The following is a 22,307-nucleotide window of genomic DNA, read 5'->3' as shown; positions in this document are numbered from 1 at the left end:
ACTGACTTTTTTCCGCCCAAAATCGAGTATACGTCCGTTGACAGAAGAGCACGGATTTTTTATCAGTTTCTTAGCTCTAACTTTGTCAAAACAAGCCGCACGGCTAAAGCAATGACTGTTTTATGCAGCTAACTTTCGAAACTTAACACCCCTATACTTACTTTTTGCGTTATTGTTCTGATTTTTTGGTGCGAGCTCTGTTTTAAGGGCTAAAAAATCGGAAAACCGATTTTTAACAGAAATTTGCAATATTATTTTCGGTTTTTTAGCTCTAGCTCGGTCAAAACAAGACGCACAGTCAAAAGAACGACTGTTTTATGCTGCTAACGACCAATACTAACCACCCCTATCACTCGTTTTTCGATTTTGGGAAAATCAATTTTGGCCCAAATTTCGCATTTTTGATAAGGGGTACCATCATCAAAATTTTCAAAAATTCAATGGGCCAAAATTGAAGTTTCCCAGATTTGAATGCAAACCAATTGGGAATCATGGCAATTAAGTTACGAGCCCTACAAGGTATTACATTTCTTATTTGGACCATTTTTGGCTGTGCTATGAGGAAAAAACTGACTTTTTCCCGCCCAAAATCGAGTATACGTGCTTTGACAGAAGAGCACGGATTTTTTATCAGTTTCTTAGCTCTAACTTTGTCAAAACAAGCCGCAGGGCTAAAGCAATGACTGTTTTATGCAGCTAACTTTCGAAACTTAACACCCCTATACTTACTTTTTGCGTTATTTTTCTGAATTTTTGGTGCGAGCTCTGTTTTAAAGGCTAAAAAATCGGAAAACCGATTTTTAACAGAAACTTGCAATATTATTTTCGGTTTTTTAGCTCTAGCTCGGTCAAAACAAGACGCACAGTCAAAAGAACGACTGTTTTATGCTGCTAACGACCAATACTAACCACCCCTATCACTCGTTTTTCGATTTTGGGAAAATCAATTTTGGCCCAAATTTCGCATTTTTGATAAGGGGTACCATCATCAAAATTTTCAAAAATGGGCCAAAATTGAAGTTTCCTAGATTTGAATGCAAACCAATTGGGAATCATGGCAATCAAGTTACGAGCCCTACAAGGTATTACATTTCTTATTTGGACCATTTTTGGCTGTGCTATGAGGAAAAAACTGACTTTTTCCCGCCCAAAATCGAGTATACGTGCTTTGACAGAAGAGCACGGATTTTTTATCAGTTTCTTAGCTCTAACTTTGTCAAAACAAGCCGCAGGGCTAAAGCAATGACTGTTTTATGCAGCTAACTTTCGAAACTTAACACCCCTATACTTACTTTTTGCGTTATTTTTCTGAATTTTTGGTGCGAGCTCTGTTTTAAAGGCTAAAAAATCGGAAAACCGATTTTTAACAGAAACTTGCAATATTATTTTCGGTTTTTTAGCTCTAGCTCGGTCAAAACAAGACGCACAGTCAAAAGAACGACTGTTTTATGCTGCTAACGACCAATACTAACCACCCCTATCACTCGTTTTTCGATTTTGGGAAAATCAATTTTGGCCCAAATTTTGCATTTTTGATAAGGGGTACCATCATCAAAATTTTCAAAAATGGGCCAAAATTGAAGTTTCCCAGATTTGAATGCAAACCAATCGGGAATTTCTGTTTCTTAGCTCTAACTTTGCTAAAACAAGCCGCACGGCTAAAGCAATGAATGTTTTATGCAGCTAACTTTCGAAACGCACAGTCAAAAGAACGACTGTTTTATGCTGCTAACGAGCAATACTAACCACCCCTATTACTCGTTTTTCGATTTTGGGAAAATCAATTTTGGCCCAAATTTCGAATTTTTGATAAGGGGTACCATCATCAAAATTTTCAAAAATGGGCCAGTAATTGAATGCAAACCAATTGGGAATCATGGCAATCAAGTTACGAGCCCTACAAGGTATTACATTTCTTATTTGGACCATTTTTGGCTGTGCTATGAGGAAAAAACTGACTTTTTTCCGCCCAAAATCGAGTATACGTGCTTTGACAGAAGAGCACGGATTTTTTATCAGTTTCTTAGCTCTAACTTTGTCAAAACAAGCCGCACGGCTAAAGCAATGACTGTTTTATGCAGCTAACTTTCGAAACTTAACACCCCTATACTTACTTTTTGCGTTATTGTTCTGATTTTTTGGTGCGAGCTCTGTTTTAAGGGCTAAAAAATCGAAAAACCAATTTTTAACAGAAATTTGCAATATTAGTTTCTGTTTTTTAGTTCTATCTCGGTCAAACAAGACGCACAGTCAAAAGAACGACTGTTGTATGCTGCTAACGACCAATAATAACCACCCCTATCAATCGTCTTTCGATTTTGGGAAAATCAATTTTGACCCAAATTTCGCATTTTTGATAAGGGGTACCATCATCAAAATTTTCAAAAATGGGCCAAAATTGAAGTTTCCCAGATTTGAATGCAAACCAATTGGGAATCATGGCAATTAAGTTACGAGCCCTACGAGGTATTACATTTCTTATTTGGACCATTTTTGGCTGTGCTATGAGGAAAATACTGACTTTTTTCCGCCCAAAATCGAGTATACGTGCTTTGACAGAAGAGCACGGATTTTTTATCAGTTTCTTAGCTCTAACTTTGTCAAAACAAACCGCACGGCTAAAGCAATGACTGTTTTATGCAGCTAACTTTCGAAACTTAACACCCCTATACTTACTTTTTGCGTTATTGTTCTGATTTTTTGGTGCGAGCTCTGTTTTAAGGGCTAAAAATTCGGAAAACCGATTTTTAACAGAAATTTGCAATATTAGTTTCTGTTTTTTAGTTCTAGCTCGGTCAAACAAGACGCACAGTCAAAAGAACGACTGTTGTATGCTGCTAACGACCAATAATAACCACCCCTATCAATCGTCTTTCGATTTTGGGAAAATCAATTTTGACCCAAATTTCGCATTTTTGATAAGGGGTACCATCATCAAAATTTTCAAAAATGGGCCAAAATTGAAGTTTCCCAGATTTGAATGCAAACCAATTGGGAATCATGGCAATTAAGTTACGAGCCCTACGAGGTATTACATTTCTTATTTGGACCATTTTTGGCTGTGCTATGAGGAAAAAACTGACTTTTTTCCGCCCAAAATCGAGTATACGTGCTTTGACAGAAGAGCACGGATTTTTTATCAGTTTCTTAGCTCTAACTTTGTCAAAACAAACCGCACGGCTAAAGCAATGACTGTTTTATGCAGCTAACTTTCGAAACTTAACACCCCTATACTTACTCTTTGCGTTATTGTTCTGATTTTTTGGTGCGAGCTCTGTTTTAAGGGCTAAAAATTCGGAAAACCGATTTTTAACAGAAATTTGCAATATTATTTTCGGTTTTTTAGCTCTAGCTCGGTCAAAAAAAGACGCACAGTCAAAAGAACGACTGTTTTATGCTGCTAACGACCAATACTAACCACCCCTATCACTCGTTTTTCGATTTTGGGAAAATCAATTTTGGCCCAAAATTTTGCATTTTTGATAAGGGGTACCATCATCAAAATTTTCAAAAATGGGCCAAAATTGAAGTTTCCCAGATTTTAATGCAAACCAATTGGGAATCATGGCAATTAAGTTACGAGCCCTACGAGGTATTACATTTCTTATTTGGACCATTTTTGGCTGTGCTATGAGGAAAAAACTGACTTTTTTCCGCCCAAAATCGAGTATACGTGCTTTGACAGAAGAGCACGGATTTTTTGCAATATTATTTTCGGTTTTTAGCTCTAGCTCGGTCAAAACAAGACGCACAGTCAAAAGAACGACTGTTTTATGCTGCTAACGACCAATACTAACCACCCCTATCACTCGTTTTTCGATTTTGGGAAAATCAATTTTGGCCCAAATTTCGCATTTTTGATAAGGGGTACCATCATCAAAATTTTCAAAAATGGGCCAAAATTGAAGTTTCCCAGATTTTAATGCAAACCAATTGGGAATCATGGCCATCAAGTTACGAGCCCTACAAGGTATTACATTTCTTATTTGGACCATTTTTGGCTGTGCTATGAGGAAAAAACTGACTTTTTTCCGCCCAAAATCGAGTATACGTGCTTTGACAGAAGAGCACGGATTTTTTATCAGTTTCTTAGCTCTAACTTTGTCAAAACAAGCCGCACGGCTAAAGCAATGACTGTTTTATGCAGCTAACTTTCGAAACTTAACACCCCTATACTTACTTTTTGCGTTATTGTTCTGATTTTTTGGTGCGAGCTCTGTTTTAAGGGCTAAAAAATCGAAAAACCGATTTTTAACAGAAATTTGCAATATTAGTTTCTGTTTTTTAGTTCTAGCTCAAACAAGACGCACAGCCTAAAGAACGACTGTTTTATGCTGCTAAGACCACCCCTATCAATCGTCTTTCGATTTTGGGAAAATCAATTTTGGCCCAAATTTCGCATTTTTGATAAGGGGTACCATCATCAAAATTTTCAAAAATGGGCCAAAATTGAAGTTTCCCAGGTTTGAATGCAAACCAATTGGGAATCATGGCAATCAAGTTACGAGCCCTACAAGGTATTACATTTCTTATTTGGACCATTTTTGGCTGTGCTATGAGGAAAAAACTGACCTTTTTCCGCCCAAAATCGAGTATACGTGCTTTGACAGAAGAGCACGGATTTTTTATCAGTTTCTTAGCTCTAACTTTGTCAAAACAAGCCGCACGGCTAAAGCAATGACTGTTTTATGCAGCTAACTTTCGAAACTTAACACCCCTATACTTACTTTTTGCGTTATTGTTTTGATTTTTTGGTGCGAGCTCTGTTTTAAGGGCTAAAAATCGGAAAACCGATTTTTAACAGAAACTTGCAATATTATTTTCGGTTTTTTAGCTCTAGCTCGGTCAAAACAAGACGCACAGTCAAAAGAACGACTGTTTTATGCTGCTAACGACCAATACTAACCACCCCTATCACTCGTTTTTCGATTTTGGGAAAATCAATTTTGGCCCAAATTTCGCATTTTTGATAAGGGGTACCATCATCAAAATTTTCAAAAATGGGCCAAAATTGAAGTTTCCCAGATTTGAATGCAAACCAATTGGGAATCATGGCAATTAAGTTACGAGCCCTATGAGGTATTATATTTCTTATTTGGACCATTTTTGGCTGTGCTATGACGAAAAAAAAACAGACTTTTTTCCGACAAAAATCGAGTATACGTCCGTTGACATAAGAGCACGGTTTTTTTGCAGTCAAGATGGCCTTAATTAGCAGGTCCTTAGTTCAGGAAACCCATTTTTAACAAAAATTTTCTATATTATGCCCCGGTTTTTAGCTCTAGCTTGCTCAAAACAAGACGCACATCCATAAGAACTTGCCCTTAGACTATAAATTATACACCGTTGACATCATGTAAACCTTTTCCGAAACAGTACGTTGTGTTCAAAATCTGGAAAGAGTAAAAGATATTTGCTTTAGCATTTTCTTCAAATCAAAACAACATTTTTTATGATAACAAGAACAAAATTCTTTATATTTATAATACTATAAACTATCCACCTATCAGAGACTTCCAGAATCCTCAAACATTATCAATTCTTAGATTGAAACATTTTTGGTCAGTGCTGAATGCATCCGAATCTGCACTGCAATCTCAAATTGAATTTGAATGCAGATGGCGTTTGATTTTTGGCCAGCCTAATTATGTGTGCCTCCCCCGCGTTTCCCTCGTTGCCCCAATCACCTTTCACCCCCTCGTTGCAGCTGTATGTGTGTGCGTGCAAGATTGGCAAACCAAACAGGAAATGCTAATTACATGTAAGTGTACACAGCGTGCGAGTGTTTGCATGAGCGGGTGTGTGCGTGACCACTTCCTCTCCCTCAGCATCCTGCAGCTTCCCCCGACCAACCACGCCCATGGGAAGCAAAGTCGCCCGATTGCCGGCTCATGCAATATTATTGCTTGCAATCTAATTAACCGCCCAGAGAGACCAGCTCACCCACAGCCACACTCTCACATCCACCTGGCCAATATTTGCGCAAAGTTTGCTAGTTTTTGAACGAGGAAACTATGGCCAATCAGTTATTAGAAACAAGATTTACAGGCTTACCCATATTAGGTATTATAAACTGTTGTTAGTTACTTTAAGATTGTGCTACTTAAGGCACGTTTAGTTCAAATTTGCAATACTCTAGTGAACACTTTGTGGCTTTAATATTAACTTTAGCTACCCCTTCATGCAGTCCCAATGACACAGTTCCTTTTGCTTCATCCACTTTAGCCCTTTCACCATTTACCAGCCACACTTGCATCCTCTCCAGCCGGTCGCCTACCATACACGACGCTTCTTTTCCCGCCAGCCCTGTCGATTAGTCAATTATAGACAAATGGCCTGGGAGTTGCGAGCGCGGTACAATGTAAACAAGCCATCAATAGCAGCAAAAGTACACGAGAATGGAGGAGGAGTGGATAGAAAGGGCGAAGAAGGGAGCTCAGCAAGCGGCCGGGCTGAGATAAAAGAATTATGCATTGGCATCAGCAGGGGTGAACAGGGAGTCTGGGTCCAACACAAAAGGCGAGAAAGAATCCATGGGCCGGTCCGGATACAAGGATGGAGTGAGCGATAGGAAACCACAAACCACACAGAGGAATTGAAAAATAAATGCAGAAAAACAGCAGCAGCCCAAGAAAAAGGGGTGAGCTGTATGGAAAACGGATGCCAGGGAAGTCGAGAAGTGTCGAGCGGAAAAACTAGTCGGAAAAAAACATGAAAATTATTCCCATCATTCGGGGACCAAAACTTAAACAGCCCGAAGTAGAATAAGGACGACAAATCAGTCACATTAGTTGTCATGAAATATAATATTTAAGTTTTATAGGTTTATTTGTACAGAGCAGAACACTCCTTCGATTTCTATTAAACCCTTTTAAACAACAATTTGATTTCGATTTAAGATGATAACCCAATATTTTTTCGCTGTGGCGGACAAGCGCTTGCAAAGAACCCGAAGACAGGCAAAAAGTGATTCCCAGCGGTGGTAGGTAGGTGTCCGAGGCCCACCCTCTCGCTTGCACATAACGGAAATCGGAAAAAACGCAGAGCCACAGAAGGGAAGCGTTGAAGCCAGAGGAGAGTCTCCCAGAGGGCTGAGCGGTTAGAAGCGAAAATAAGGGCAGACGCCAATAGGGGCAAGGTTCGAGGGCGGGAAAACATAGAAGAGAAGCGGTACCTCAAAGACAAAATCCAAACAAAAATGTACAGCATTTTAATGCCACCGATATGGCGACTACGGGATATTCCCTGTAAACAAATATCATTATTCTCAAAGGAACCTTGGACAGGAACTGGTAATGAGTGGTACATCGAAAAAGTCCCCAAAACTGAGTAACAAGTTTGAAAAGCAGAGAACTGTTTCAAGTCACAGACATTTCTGTAGTCCACCAAGCAAACAATGATACAAACTGAGATATTAAGCAGGTTGATATCAAGAAAATCTCTACCGGCTGCAATGGCGAATGAATTGAATTAAAATATGGATAGGACATAGATTACACAGAACAAGGGCCCGGAAGGGTGGGCTCTTGCCGCTTTCATTTCCTTTGTTTTGCCTGCCAGTGGCGGCAAAGGGTTTAAAAGTTAAGCAGACTTCAGTGCGATCGCAACCACATGGCTTCCGCTAACTGCCAGCTGAGAAATGGAAAATGGTAAATGGAAAATGGTAAATAGAAAACGGGGAGGGGATGCCCCTTTGCGAAAACCCTCCTTTTAGCCAATATCCTGACCATGATGCTGCCAATCGCCAAGCGCCAATCGCCATGCAAACAAAGGCAACCAAATCCAGTTAATTCGGTAAAATGCTCGGCGGAAATTGAAAGCAAAAGCAGAGCAACCAAAAAGGCCGTGGAAAGGAAGGTGGAGGGGTCAAAGGACAGACTAAATGCAATAAATATCTAAACTTCGCCTTTTGCCGGGCCATTATTTATCGATTTATGCAAATTTGCAGCGAACATTTTATCAATAAACAATAATAAATTAAAATCAACAATCACTAGGCTAAACACTCGCACCCTCGTCTCCCTCTCGCACAGCTCACTCTCTCTTTCTGTCCTTGGTTTTTCTGCATGGGTTAGGGGGTGCGGGGGGAATGTCCAAATTGAAAACGAAATTTAAAAATGCAAATTGTCAACGCCACCGAAAGCCAACAACCAACAGCCAACAGCCAAAAATGCATAGCATTTTTCCACAAACATATATCTGGATAAGTACTTTTGCTGTCTGTGTGTGTATGTACAGTGTGTACAGTGTGTATAGCATATATGCTCCATGCCTCATTCCCCACGCCCGACGACTATTTGGACAAATTTAAGCCAGGAAAAATGTTTGTTGTTCGCAATCAAAAATGAAAAGTGCAGAAAGATGGACCCGACAGAGCGTAGAGCGCAGAGGGCAGAGCGCAGAACGCAGAGTGCCCGGTCAGGTTCTTTTCGGTCATATATAGTAACCTATATGCCGAGTAAAATCTCCTGCCCAGTGGGAAATTCGATTGGCAGACAAAAATGTTCGGCTCGGGGCACCAAATAATTACTATGCCCCAAGGTGTGTGCACATAATTTCGAAAGCTCCGCCGGCTGCTTATCCTGCGAGCACGCACTCACTGTGGGCCATATAACTGTGCTGGTGTGAAATATTGGGAGTGGGCAATAAATTAGTTATGCTGTGAAATAAAGGAAATGCAGGTAACTCTTGAAAGTTAGTACTGAAAATACATCCTAAAAGGTCTGTATAATATTTGTACTGTCAAAAAAGCACCTTAAATGAGACCATTTAGCAGGATTTAACATTTGCCAAACTTTGGCTTTCATATTAAGTCGCATTTTATTCAAGGTTCGATCCAATTTCTACCTGACACTCCATGGCGACCTACAGTTTTCAGTCAGCTCTTGGAAACCGTCTCACCTCACTTGCCACGGCCCCTATCCCCTGGAGCGTGATCACCTCTGACCGGAGCTATTTTTGCATACTTTTGTGCGCGGCACAAACAATTTGCATTTTCCATTTTCAATTTCGGCGTCAAAATGAAATGTGCCCGACTGACCGAGAGTTCCGGCCCCTCATACGAAGCTTCATCCTCATCCTCATCCGCATACCCATAACTTGCCCCACCTCTGCACCTCCTCAACCAAAACCAGGAGCTGCGCTGATGATTTATTGCACTTTTGACGTTATTGATATTTTATTTGCTTGCGATGAAGTCATTTAGTGCAGGCTCCTCCAGGACAATGATTTATACCACCATCGGAGGAGCCAGCCAGGAGAAGGAAGTCGCTTCCCCTTTCCACTTATTTAATTTTCAAAGAACATAATAAGAATTATGAGGAGGAAAACCTCCTAAAGGCCCCCGAAGTTCTTAAATTTAGATGGCGTGAAATGGTGATAAAAGAAATCTAATATTAAGCAGTCAACTGACAAATTCCCGGACGTTTAAGCCCGCTTTTCTGGCTCAACACTCCTGTTTTGACCTACAATTAGCGTCTTAATCATGGTGTTGACCATGTGAATAAACGGGTTTTAAGGTGACTGCTCTGGCCTTTTTTAGAAAATACTTAAAAACTTTTCCTGTCGACGCCAGGGGAGTCCCCTGCCCCTCCTCATCCTCCCCATCCCCTAAAGCTTAACTAACGCATAATTTAACTGCGAGCCAGCTTCAAGTCGGGGCACAAAGAGCGCCAAGGACTGGGAACCCGAGACTTGGGCCTTCTTTCTTCTGAAACTGTTAAATGGCAGCCAGAACTAGAAGAGGAAGGGGGCGTAAGGGGGGTAAGGGGAAGGATTTCAATCCGACACGACTTGAGACAAGTGCCCCACAGAACCTCTCTTTTTCTCCTTTTCTTCTACTTAGGTGTCGTGCAGCTGCAGCTGCTCTTGAGATATATTCATGCATATATATGTATATAAAGCGTATATATATATAGCGTGTATATGGCATATTTATGTATATCTGTATAGTTTTGTGAGTTATTTGCACTGGCAGCTATTTGGCAAGTGGCGCACACAGGCACTTCGGGAAAAAGTGAAAAGGAGAGGCCCTTTTCGGGGCACTTTCCCGGCCAAGAGCGCGGCGCATATGCATTTTTCCTATTAAGCTCGTTCTGTCCCCGTTTAAGTTTTCATATAAATTTTATTGGGGAGAAGCACCGTTTTTCACCTGGCAAATAGAAATTTCAAGAAGGAATTCGAGAATCGAGCCAAAGTAAAAGGTGAAAAGCAGCGCGTGACTCCCGATGTGCTGTTCCGAAAAAAAGAAAACCGGACGGACAATAGCCTTATTCGAGCAGAGCTACAGCGAAAAGCAATTAAAGCAAGACAAGTTTTCAAAAGTCCATCGCCGAGACCAATGGCGAACGATGGCCTCTGACTGAGTCAGTTCGCCGGGTGTGGGCTATGGCTGGCCACGGGGTGTTAAGGGGGTTAAGGGGGTCGATTCGACCCAGTTTGATTGGCAATCGAAGCGAGTGACAAGTGGCAGAGCGACCGAAAAAGCGAATGAATTGGAAGCCTCTCAATAAATTCTAGGTTTTGCCATTGCTATCTTTTACTCTGGCACGCTTTCGGCTCTTTTTTTCGTTTTTGGGACAGTTTAGGAGTTGGGGCTCTCCGCACTTGACATCAATTTATGAGACCGCCGTTGCCATCCAACTAATTGAAAAACTAAGCCTGCTAGTTAAGCCAAAATAAACTTTTCCCTTGAATTTGCCAACCTCCCAACGAAATAGCAGCCCGAAGAGCACAGGGGTTGGACGGGGGGAGCTGTGGCATATGCAAACAAAACCCCAAAATGTTGCACTTAATTGCAACTATTGGAAACTTGGTTCTAATCCGACTCCTGCAGCCAAATTGGTTTATTTTCTTGCCAAATTCTTGGGACACGTCCTCGGTTCTCCGGCTTAGAGCAAATAAAATACGAATGCTGGCTGGGAGTACACAAAGTTCCTGGCCACACACACAGTCGTCTTGAACCTGTCGAAACAATTCTGTCAATTTATGCATATCATGCAACTTTGTTTCGTCCTTGTGTTTCGGACACACCCAGTTAGTCGTCACCCCCAATCCCGAGAATCGAGCTTTACTGATTGAGCAATTTGGAAAATTGACTCTTTATCTGCTCATAATTTGATTTAATTACACTCTGCCTGGTCAAAGCGGGGGTTTAGTGCTTCATAACGATAATAGCACCCTTTTCATTATGGAATTTCATCTCTGGTCTTGTCTTCGTTGATTGGTTTATATTATTAGTTCGTATGTTAGGTTCCTAAACTCTGAACACATTGCGTATATGTAATGCGGATGTGTTATGCGGATACGTAATACGGATAAGTAATGTGGATACGTAATGCGGATACGTAATGTGGATACGTAATGCGGATACGTAATGTGGATACCTAATACTAAACACTATGTTATATCCTTTTACTTCAACGACATTTCTCTTCTAAATATCAAAACCGAAGAAGAACTTGGAAAAAACTCAAGGTAAGATCGAGATCCTCAGACCACACGGAACCACGATTCAGAGAAAGGAGAACCCCTAAGCAGATGACTACAGCGGCTGTGCATAAGGGCTTTCTGGAAGAGGCAGGGGAAGTGCGACTCCAGGACTCCAAGGACTTTGCCAGACGAAAAGCCGTCGAGTCTAGAGAGCGACGTACTAAACAATTTCCCGAGGTAAGCAAGAAGAGGTGAATAGGGCCAGTAGCTGCCATGGTGACCACGTGATTGTCACTTTAAATGGTGGATGAAGCCAAACGAGCAGTGATAAAAAGGCAAGCAAGAACGAATCAGACACGATACGGATTGGGACATACCCTACCTCAGATTTAAATGGGATTCAGATCTTCTTCACAGCGTAAGGTTTCATAAATTAATTGTTCTAATTATACAAATAAGATATAGTGAAGTGAAAACCATAAGGGTACTCGATGTCGATACCCCATCATATCCTGCTTGCACCCTGGAAAATGCTGCTACGGAAACACCAGAATGTTTACAGTTTTCGCAATTTTAAACGAAAATCGCTGACGCAGCGTGTGTGGCGACAGCCGCAGACCCCCGCTGCCCCCCTTTGACGCCAAGTGTCTTTGCATAATTTTTAGACAACCGCACAAGGGTGACTTTAATGTCATCAGCGGTTTTGTCCGCTGTCCCTCTTCCCTTCTCCCTGCACCCTGCACCCTGCTCCCTCCAAACGAAACCCTCGACGACTTCCGACAGCTGTCAGCGGATTTAATGTGCAGTTTTAATCAAATTTACATCAGGCTAGTTAGGCGACGAAGAGCAATGTATCGCACTACGAGGGGACAACTTGTTCGCTGAGTTTTTAAGGACATCTCAATGAGAACTCCTAATTGTAGTGGAACATCCGTCAAAAAAGCCTTCCATTTGCAGGATATCATTTAACGAATTCCGGACACAATACACTTCTATTGATTTGAAACCGAAAATCATGAGATCTGAATAAGATGTTGATATGGTTATAGTCCATCAGAAATAATGTTCATAATAAAAAAACGGAGAATCGATGCCTATAAAGGGAGATCTCCAATAGCGATTTCCTTCATTCGATTTCTCCACATAAAGTTACAGAAAATTTCCTGATTTATTGCCTGCAACTTGGGGCAATTAAAAGAGCATTTGGAGGATCTTAAGGGACAGGTGAGAAAAGTATGAAAAAGGTGGAAAAAGTGAAAAGTGAATTGATTACGATGCCACTAACATTTCAGACTTTGTGGCGCGCTGAAACTTGACAGTTTACCTGCTCCTCCCGGTCGCTTTCTCCAAATCTCTACCTCTATGCCCACCTTTCCCCTTTCTGCCAGTGAGAAAAGTTTTCGGCAACATCTTAATTTCTCACTTGTAAATTGAGCTGCGCCAGCAACCGCAAATTAGACCCCAAAGTATACGTACTTGTGGATGCCAAATATTCCCCGGAATTCCCCTGCGGAAACCATCCCCTTCCCTGTCCACACACACACGCACACTCGAACACGCACGCACACGCATTGGCACACAGACAATCGTGAGTAAAACCAACATAAACGCACACGAACACAGAGGGCGGAGGACAGAGGAGAGAGAGGAAAGGTGAATGTCAAGGGGCTAGGAGACAAAGCGCACTTGGAGTGTTGCAAACATAAAGTGGAAAGCTTGAAGGGGTAAACGGGGGTGGCAAGGCTCCAAAGAGGGGTGAAACTTAGAGGCTACCTAGGACAAACAGCCCCTTGGCAAATCTGATGAAAGTGTCAGGGAATGTGGCAGGAGAAGGGTCGGAAATAGATTCTTCTACCGGCTCATTCATTTGCCCAAATTGAATTCAAAACACAAAGGGTACCCCTACTATCATCAAACCGCACTCCTTGAACCTAATGTTAAGTAAATGTGCCTCCGTGCACCATGAGCCAGCTGTCGGAATAGTTAGTTTATTCCAAAATAAGTGTAATTCCAGAGATCTGAGGGATCAGAGTTGGTGGATTCAGATATTCACTCGAAGATATTGATTCCAATGAAATGAAAAATCAATCTTATCTGCAAATGAAGTTGCATTTATCGATTAAACTCTGTTACTAAAGCTTCCATTAGCCCAAAGGCAGTAGAGCCTCTGCATATATGCCTACGCCTAGTTAACCCCTTTTAACCCCTTTTAACTCCTTTTGAACCCTCTGTTAACCTCCTAAACAAAGATGCATTCTCAATCAGTCGGCTGTTGCATTTGCTGCAATTTCCCTATGGGCCCCATGTCTGCGTTTTCACTCCAACCATTGCCTCCACCCCCACGATTCTCCTTTCGATTCGGCGCGCTTTTCACACCGAACCACGTAGCCAAACATTTGCAAATGAGCGTTGAAGCGTGGGAAACCAACAGCCACAGACGCCTCAGGTGAAAACTCACCTGTCGCCCGGTTCTCCTCAGAAAAAGGGTTTGGTGCCGGAAAACGCGTGCACAATTAGAGATAGTTGCGGCAATGGCTGCGGCAGCTTTCCTGTGCCAAAATTGAAATATTTAATTAAATTTGACAAAGTGCAGCTACTTCTTCTCATTCTCGGCCCGTTTTCCCCCTCCTGATTCTTGTTTGAGTGTGAACTCAAAACTACAAGAAACTTTAAAGATATGGAAAAGGAGAAAAGTTTGCTTAAAAGGGCAGTTACGGTTTAAGAAATCATCAAGAAGGAAAACTTTTTCAAGGGTTAAATTGCCATCATTCTCTAGTCATCATCTAATATGATCTAGGATCAAAGAAATCATCCTTCAAATTGGGAAATCGGTAGCGAAACGGCCTAGTGACTTGCACATTAAACTAAAGGCTCTCAGTTATAAGGACTGAGAGGACCTATCTAGCTACAGGCAATTATTTACTATTTAAGTTAGTTTTAAAAGTGGATCATTGCTTATAGCCAGCTTAATACAGCTTTTAATCTGAGCAGACTGTTAGGAAAGGTTCATCCAGCTTGAATCTGAAAGGCCGATATCGTTAATGAAACTGGTTGGGCCCGAGTCTTATGAACTCCAATAAATGCAAGGTTGATTGGAAGTGCATTTAATGTGGCATCGGTAATGAGGATTTCCCACATGACACCCCCTGAATTTACTTTCAGCCAAGGAGAGGGGCCAATAATTTCGCCAATGACGTGCAATTATTTGCCAGCCAAGTTTGCAAAGCTCTTAACCCCTGGTCAACCCTTGCCCCTGTTTTTGCAAATAGTTCGCGTGGCACGTACAAAGTTTGTCTGCTCCTTGCGAATCGCCGAATGTGAGAAATGCTGGAAAATGGCAGTGGCGAATGTCTGGAATGATTCATGGCCGTTGCAATTTAGCTGCCAACTTGCGAAAAGTACCGGAAACGCATTCATTTTCCGCATTTTTCACATCAATAATGGACTGCGAACGGGCGGAAGGGGGACGTCGTGGAGGCGTGGTCGCAACTTCGACTTCGAGAACTGCACTCCTAATTATGTTTGCAACATTTATGACTTGTTAGCCAAAGACTTTTGGCACACTAACTAGTCGAGGCTAACGGCAATCGGCAGTCGGCAGTCGGGAGTCGGCAGTCGTGGTTGAAATGGGTTAAGTGTTAATTTAGTGCCAGAAAGAATTTCATTCCGAGGAAAACGAATTCGATTCCGGTATTATTCCAATAATAAGTTTCAGGTATATTTTTCAGGTCCCGTTTAATAAATACGTCAAGCAGTTGGCTTAAATTATGTCCAGTACTTTCGAAGTAGGAAGAGAAAGAGAGGAAGGTGACTGAACTGAGCCAAGGAAACCCCGACCATTTCATTTCACGCTTCGTCTACCGCCGAAATGGCCCCAAAAAGGAGCAAGGACGAATGCCAAGGACAAGCCCCTTGTTTTCCAGTTTTCTACGATTGTTTCCCCGCCCACGGGCTGCACTCGTCCGTGAAATGATGACAGTCGCGGTTTCATTTTTCGCTGTCCGATCAACGCATTCCAAATTCGAATGAGGAGCTCTCTACTACTCAGTTCAATATTACTCGCTGATATAGTTAACTATACTAATTAATGCATTAAATGTTAGTTTTTCACTTGTCGAGAAAAAACTCTGGTTCGAACTTAATCTAAACTCACTTGATTAGCAATCGAGGGTATTTCAAAGTCTGGACTTGGCTTGAAATTCATTCCAGTTTTTTATGAATTACGAGAATGACAAGGCCTTCGCAGAAAAAAGTAAAAAAGAGACAAAAAGGCAAAACGAGGAAGAACTTAGGAGAGAAGACAGCATTTGGCTGCGACTTCTAAGTGGCAAATCAATTTGCTTATCTCGTTGCCACGCTCAAAACTGGGCTCACCCACTGCAGCTGTCGTAGTCTCCTTTCTTCAGCCGAATCGCCATTTCCCCCACTCTCCCCCCTTTCCACGACCCTCCCCTTCTCCAATCCCTTTGTCTTTGTTTCTGGCGATAAGCGAAGCGTTCGAGTGACCCTTCAACCGGCGCTGCTCTAGCTTCTGCTTCTGCTCCAGATTCGGATTGTGTTGTTCCCTACTTTACAGTTTGGGCAGCTACAGCTACAGCTTTAGCTCTAGCTTTTGTAGCTGGTGCCGTCCGATAAGCGCAATATGGTGCGACTGCACTGAGAGAAACACGTGACGAATACGTAACCCTATAACATTCGACCCTATCAGCAATATCAGCAACAGGAATATGCTCACAAAATCGAAAATATCCGGAAGGTTACAAATTCGAAACACGGGAAATATAATCGCAGTGTACCTGGGATGACCCCAGCCCGCGTTCATATTTCAGGCTTGTGTTTATGCAGCTTAACACTTTGAGCCCCCGCTTCCTTAAACCTCTCTCCTTAACGCTCCTCCCGCCTCACGCCTTCAATTTTCCATTTTCCCTCGCCCGGAGTTGAAAAGGGAATCCGTTAAGCGGCTTACGCTGGGCGGCAGTCACAGTGCATCCGTTACAGAGACACCGCTTCCGACTTTGCAAAGTTTATTAAACATAATTATAAAATATCAAAAAAAAGTGTGAATGGGGGGAGCTAGGCCAGTCTGGCTAGCAAAGTGGCCATTAGCAGGCTTGCGGTGGTCCAGGTGAGCTGCAAGGATGATTGAGATCCGGACTTGGGGGACTCGAGGGACTCGGGCAGTGCTCTCCGGTGCTGCTGCTTTGCCCTGTCGATATGGGGCTGGCAGGAGGACTCCTTCCTCACATACCGGAACATAGACTCCACAATGTTGCTCGGGGTGATCGTTTCGCATTTCTCCAGAAGACTAACCGTGCACGTCTCAAACGCGTAGAGGTCGACGCACTCTTTGGACCCAAGAACCAACTGGGGTAAATTCCATTCCGAACTGAACTCCTTGGGCAGATATCCGGCAAAGGAGGTGTTCAGGCAGTTGGCGATGCCATCGCGACTCTGCTGCAGGCACTCGGGACCCTGTTCCGCTATGAAGAGGGCAATCTGATCCCCATTCTTGTAGCAAATGAACTCCAGCAACCTGTCCGCAATCCCCTGCAGCACCGCATTGTGGGCCTTCTCATCTGTGGTCAAGCAGGGTAAGAGGGCGTCGTTGAAGCTCTTCAAACAAGCTTTGGCCTGCGGCATGCGCAGGCAATATTTCTCGAAGACAATATCCAAGTCGCCCTTGGGACTGGCTTCCTCGATCTCGGCCTGGATCTCTGTCACATTTGCCAAGCCTCCGAGGCAAGTTCCGAGGGTCAGGGCTGCCTCTTCAATGGATTTGCTCAGGGCTGAGGCATTAACCGATTCTTTTGGCAAATGATCATTGGCTTTTTGGCACTTCGATTTCAGTAATTTCTGGAAATCGGCCAGGGTGGCATTGGTGTCTCGCAGGCCTGGAGGCAAGTAGTTGGACTTCAGCTGGTCCACATTCACGTTCTCGAGGAGTGAGGGATCGAAATCCAAGGATCCAGAAACGGCGTGGACCGCCAGGAACACAAACAGCGTACAGATCGACCACCTCGACATTCTCGCGTTGACTGACTTCAAAACGCAGAGAGCTAGAACTCGTAGACGGGGTTTCTTATCTCTGGGGCTTATGTACCCCACAATCTACCGTTGCCCAGGGGTGACGGAGGGGTCAATGTCTGAGATTACGACGGTCCAGTAAGTCAATCTCTCGACTATTTCGTTTTTCGATAATCAGTAAACAACGACCAAACCATTTTCCGAATGATATTTAAAAAGCACTTCAAGAAAGACTTTCTAAGAACTTATCAGGGGAAGACCAGAACTATTCGAGACTCGTACCTCACAGGTTCAAAAATAAAGTTAAATGTGTTGTATATTTAATAATAAGCAATCATAAGCATAAATCTATAAGGTAAAAGTAAAAAGAACTAAATTTATTGATAGACGAAGTGGATGACTTTTACAAGAAGTCTAGGCTTACACCATTTCATTTCCAAGTAGAAGTGTGTAAGAAATCGGGATAACCATCTGATACTCGAAGGCAAGACGATAAGCCTTATCGGGTTGGTTCCGATTGTTACATCTTATCTCTAGGCTGTGTGGTATTAGCCGAATCAAATTAATACACGATTAATTTTTGGGATTTCAGTCTTTCAGTCAGAAATGTTAGTCAGAAACAAAAAAAAGGAAAAATGCATTTAAATACGCTTTTTTAGGAACCACCACCTACCACCCCTACTATGTGGGGTAAATAAATAGAAACACTTGCAGCACGAACAGCCAAAAAACAACGACGGCAGCTGGAAACAAGAGGAGCGAGCAAGAAAGTAACAATTTATCTTCGTTTGTTGCGGAACTTGCAAGTGCAATAAACAACATCGGAAAGGGGGCGGCCAGCGAGTGGGGCGTGGCGAGCATAGGGTGCCTGCCACAGCGAAATTTCGGTTAAAAATAATACCGAAAATTGCAGCTAACAGAGCAAAAGTTAGCAAAAAGGCGAAAATGGGGAGAATTCAGTGCAAATTGAAATGAAGCGCGTGGCAGGGATTCCTAAAAAATTAGCACAATTAATTGCCACCTTCTGCTTCGCTCGTGGGCGTGCCAGGGACCATCACTTAATGGAGAGGCGGTCTGCGGCAGAGGGGGCGTGGCAGCATTAGTTGGCTGCAATTAGCTAGACTCTCTGTACTTGTCCAAGGTAGAGTGGTCGCTATGCGAGTAGATATTTCCCCTTTGTTTCGCAATTAATAATCCAATAAATTGCCAAACACTCACAACCGTGCTCCTAATTAAACATTTAGGTTTACATTGGCCGTTGTTTATGAAAAGTTCCTTTCTCCAGAATATGCATACAAATTGAATTCATTTAGGTAATCACTTCAGACAGAACAGACTTACCCGACAAATCAATGTTATGCTGGCTAAACCCTTTGATGACTCCGAAATCAAATCACTTCCAAGGACACTTGTGATGGTTTCTGTTATTCGATAAATAAGGATATATAGTTTACGACAAGTGGGTGGAAAGCTACAGCGGATGTTTCGCGACCTCCTAATTGCATCTGCCAACAAATTGAGGGGCCGAAGGGCGGGGCCAGGGCTCGGATGGAATCCATTTGCCAATTGCTTTGTCATCGTTTCCTTTTCCGCTTTGCCGTTCCGTCATGTGTGTGTGATGCGTTTAGCCCACGATAATTAGGTTGAGGATGCCAGTGTGGATATTATATTGCTCTGCGCAGGCCTCTATTTGCGAGTCATATGGCCTCCCCGCCCTGGCAATTAGAAGCACTCAGACAGGATCTAAGCCATAGGTAATACCAGGCCAATCCGATGGCAACTCCGAATTAAAATTGATAGACTTTAAGCACAGAATATAATATTTACAGGAAGATATGAAACGCGAAATGTTATTTGAATAACAGAACAGGGGGCAGGGGGCTACTGATACCTTCGGCTAGATACTTTCATTTTCCAACTAATAAATCGCATTACCTTAAGCGGTTTTTAGGTCTAACTTTATCAAATTAAGACGTATAGCTCAAAGAACGACTGTTTTACGAAGCTTTCAATCAAAACAAACTTTCCTTTTAAGGAAATTCAACAAGGTGTATTCCATAATCGGACCATTATTGGCTCAGTTATGGACACAATGCTGTAGTCTTAATGCACATCGATCAAGAAGTAAAAAACAAACTCAACGAGGCATTGCATTCCAAATTCGGTCCATTTTTGGCTGAGTTATCGACAAAATGAAAATTGGGATTAAGCGAACTTTCTTTTTTTGTGGTAAGATAACATCATCAAAACCTGCGAAAAATTACAAAAATTTTACATTTTTAGGTTTGAATGCAGTTTTGATGGAAATGAAATTACGAGCTCAGCTCAGATGTTACTTTTCATATACGGACCATTATCGACTTAGTTATGGTCGAAATACTGATTTTTGTACTATATCGAAGTAAGTACTGGCAGTACTTAGTCCCCAGAAGAAAGACCAAACCGCTGTTTTTTGGCTGGGCTGTCAAGCACACAATTAAATTGAGTTTATAGACTACTGCAAATGGGAAGTGCAGCGAACTTTCGGTTAATCGGCAACGAGCCACAGCTCTTGGGCCTTAACAGAGAGGCCTCACCCAGAACCACGCTCACCACTTGTTGGGAAAGTGCTTCGTGGGAGACAAGCAACAAAACAGTGGCAAAAGAAATGCAATAAATAAAACAAACCGCAAACAAAACTTTTGTCAACCGCAGCATCCGAAAAGGGCAACAAAATATAATAGCATTTAAGCTTCCAAGGAGGAGGGGCTTAAAAGTAAGGAATTTGTGGGGCGGAAATCCAAGGATAGACTATTTGCGGTACATTAAGCTGCAAGAAACTATTTCTGCTTAAATTTCGATTTTTGATGAAAGGTTTTTCCAATAAATTAAATTAATTCTTTAAGAAAGACAGAAAAAGAAACTACAGCGCTGCGATTTTAAGTATTTATGAAAAGTGTTGCTTACTAACTGATTTTTTATACTGAGAATATTGTAAACCGCAAGGCTACAAAGGATAAGGTACTTCCCGCTGAAGGATAAATCTGTAAGCCTCAGCATAAGTCAATAAATAAAAAGCCAAAGGAGTTTGAGAGGGTATCCCTCCTAGTCCTTTTGTCTGTGATCCGAATTGGTTGAATGGAACTTAGATAAAGTCAAATTATTCGTGCTCTGTTTCCTGTGTGTTTGTTTTGCCTTCCTGGTGTTTGTTTGGGTTTGTGTTTTTGTGCTGGGGTCTCTGAATTGGTAAAGAGAAACTCTTTCTTTTTTCGCACGCACACTTCACTTCTCCCCCCGGTATCCCGGTATACCGGTATCCTTTCAAACACTCGAAGCTTGACTGACAGTCGCTGTGTTATTCTTACTTCTGCCGATGTCCTGCCACAGGAGATGAAAAAGGAATGCGAGGGTACATGCCCACACCAGCCCCCCATACAACCGCCGCGTGTGTCGATGATTTTTTGCAGAACTTTTCACTTTGATTCCGTTTGAATTTCCGCAGGTCCGCACAGCAGGAGCTGTGTTCACCTCCTTGTTCCCTTCCTTTTTCCACTTCCCTTTCCCTTTTTCCCCGATGCGAAATTCAATGAATTTGAGGAATATATCTCAGCGTCTTTGACAAACAAAAGAGGCGGTTCAGTGGTATTGGTGGGGTGGAGGAGCTCACTCACATGTTTGCATTGCAAATCCAAAACCAAACGAACGCTACCCAGCCTTTTTTTATACCCCACGTATCCCCTCAAAAAACAGGCTATACACATAAACTCTTGTGGTCTGAGAATGTAGGGCAGAGAAATAGAAGTTTAACCACTTATCAAGCTCAAGAATCAGAATAATTTTAAGGTACAATTAACTGAGAGAGTCTTAAATTACATATTCACATTTAAAAACATAATGATCTTTGGAAGGATCACACGTTAGTGGTGAACTAGGCAACTACACGTCGTAAGAGTGTATATTTGTTACCCTTTTTTCTCCACACGCGGTCGCCAAAATTGCACGGCGAATAGAGTGGAAAAGTGGGTGGCAAAGTGGGAGTGGACCCAAATGTTTGCTCATGTAAATCGATCAGCCATCTACCCCTCACACCGCACTGTGTCTTCCATAGCACCTTCCCTTTCCCTCTTGGGGAGTTTATTAACGTTCGGTTTGGACGCCCGCCAACATTTTCGACTCGCTGACGGCAAACATTTACATTTTGCATTCAGCTTGTCATCGTTCGCTCGATTCCGTTACGCGGAATAGGTAACGGGATTTGCGAATCCTGCTCTTTGATATCCCCCTCTGTCCTCTAGTTTCTATCATATTTCCTCTTTATCCGTTTACCGCTGTTTCCCAAGTCCGACTTCCCCTTTAAGCTCTCATTCTCCGCTAATAGCCCGTGTTTTCTTACTCCACATTTCACAGTAGTTCGATAAACAAACTTATTAGCTAGTAGCAAGTAAGTAAAATGTAAAAGCTTACCATTAGTTGTGTTTTGAATATCTTGAATGCCTGCGTTTTGCTTCCTCTTTTCTATTCCTCCTTCCTCCTTCTATTCATTCCATAATCCCATAAGAAACGGTGCTTTTAACAGGTTAACAACACACTTGTCACAACGCACTTTAGAGCTACAATTTGAGAAAGCGTCACATTTAAATATTCCCGAAACGTGATCTATACACCTTACCACTCTCTTCTTCATCCCAACTTGATTAGCCCTCTTGTTCTGATCACCTCTGATAACACTTGAAAGCCGTATGCAGCGGCACGCTTTGCAATATTTTCCTGGCTGCTTAAGCGAAAGCTTTTAGTTAAAAACAGAAACCAGAATCTTGAGCTTACCCTTTGATAAAGCTCGTTCTCTTGATTAAAACAAACAGTTCTCATGAATA

The 22,307-nt window shown here is 42.3% G+C and overlaps 1 protein-coding gene and 1 long non-coding RNA gene across 2 annotated transcripts; both read right to left on the bottom strand.

Moving 5' to 3' along the window:
* Positions 1–5,248: 5,248 nt before the first annotated feature.
* LOC108105488 lies at positions 5,249–22,274 on the bottom strand. The gene is made up of 3 exons (XR_001772359.1): positions 22,103–22,274; positions 21,898–22,043; positions 5,249–5,393 (listed from the first exon to the last, which is right to left on the bottom strand). It is a non-coding gene; the product is annotated as an uncharacterized LOC108105488 (long non-coding RNA).
* LOC108105486 (27 kDa glycoprotein) lies at positions 16,384–17,477 on the bottom strand. Its single transcript, XM_017212106.1, has one exon. It carries the CDS (start codon positions 17,452–17,454, stop codon positions 16,504–16,506), a length of 951 nt encoding a protein of 316 aa, XP_017067595.1. The 5' UTR covers positions 17,455–17,477; the 3' UTR covers positions 16,384–16,503.
* Positions 22,275–22,307: the final 33 nt, after the last annotated feature.

Source organism: Drosophila eugracilis, unplaced genomic scaffold, assembly GCF_018153835.1.
Source record: "Drosophila eugracilis isolate 14026-0451.02 unplaced genomic scaffold, ASM1815383v1 contig_2167, whole genome shotgun sequence".
In the NCBI taxonomy this organism is placed as follows: domain Eukaryota; kingdom Metazoa; phylum Arthropoda; class Insecta; order Diptera; family Drosophilidae; genus Drosophila; species Drosophila eugracilis.
The sequence above is the reverse complement of the archived record's forward strand: the minus strand, read 5'-3'. Positions and strand labels throughout refer to the sequence as shown.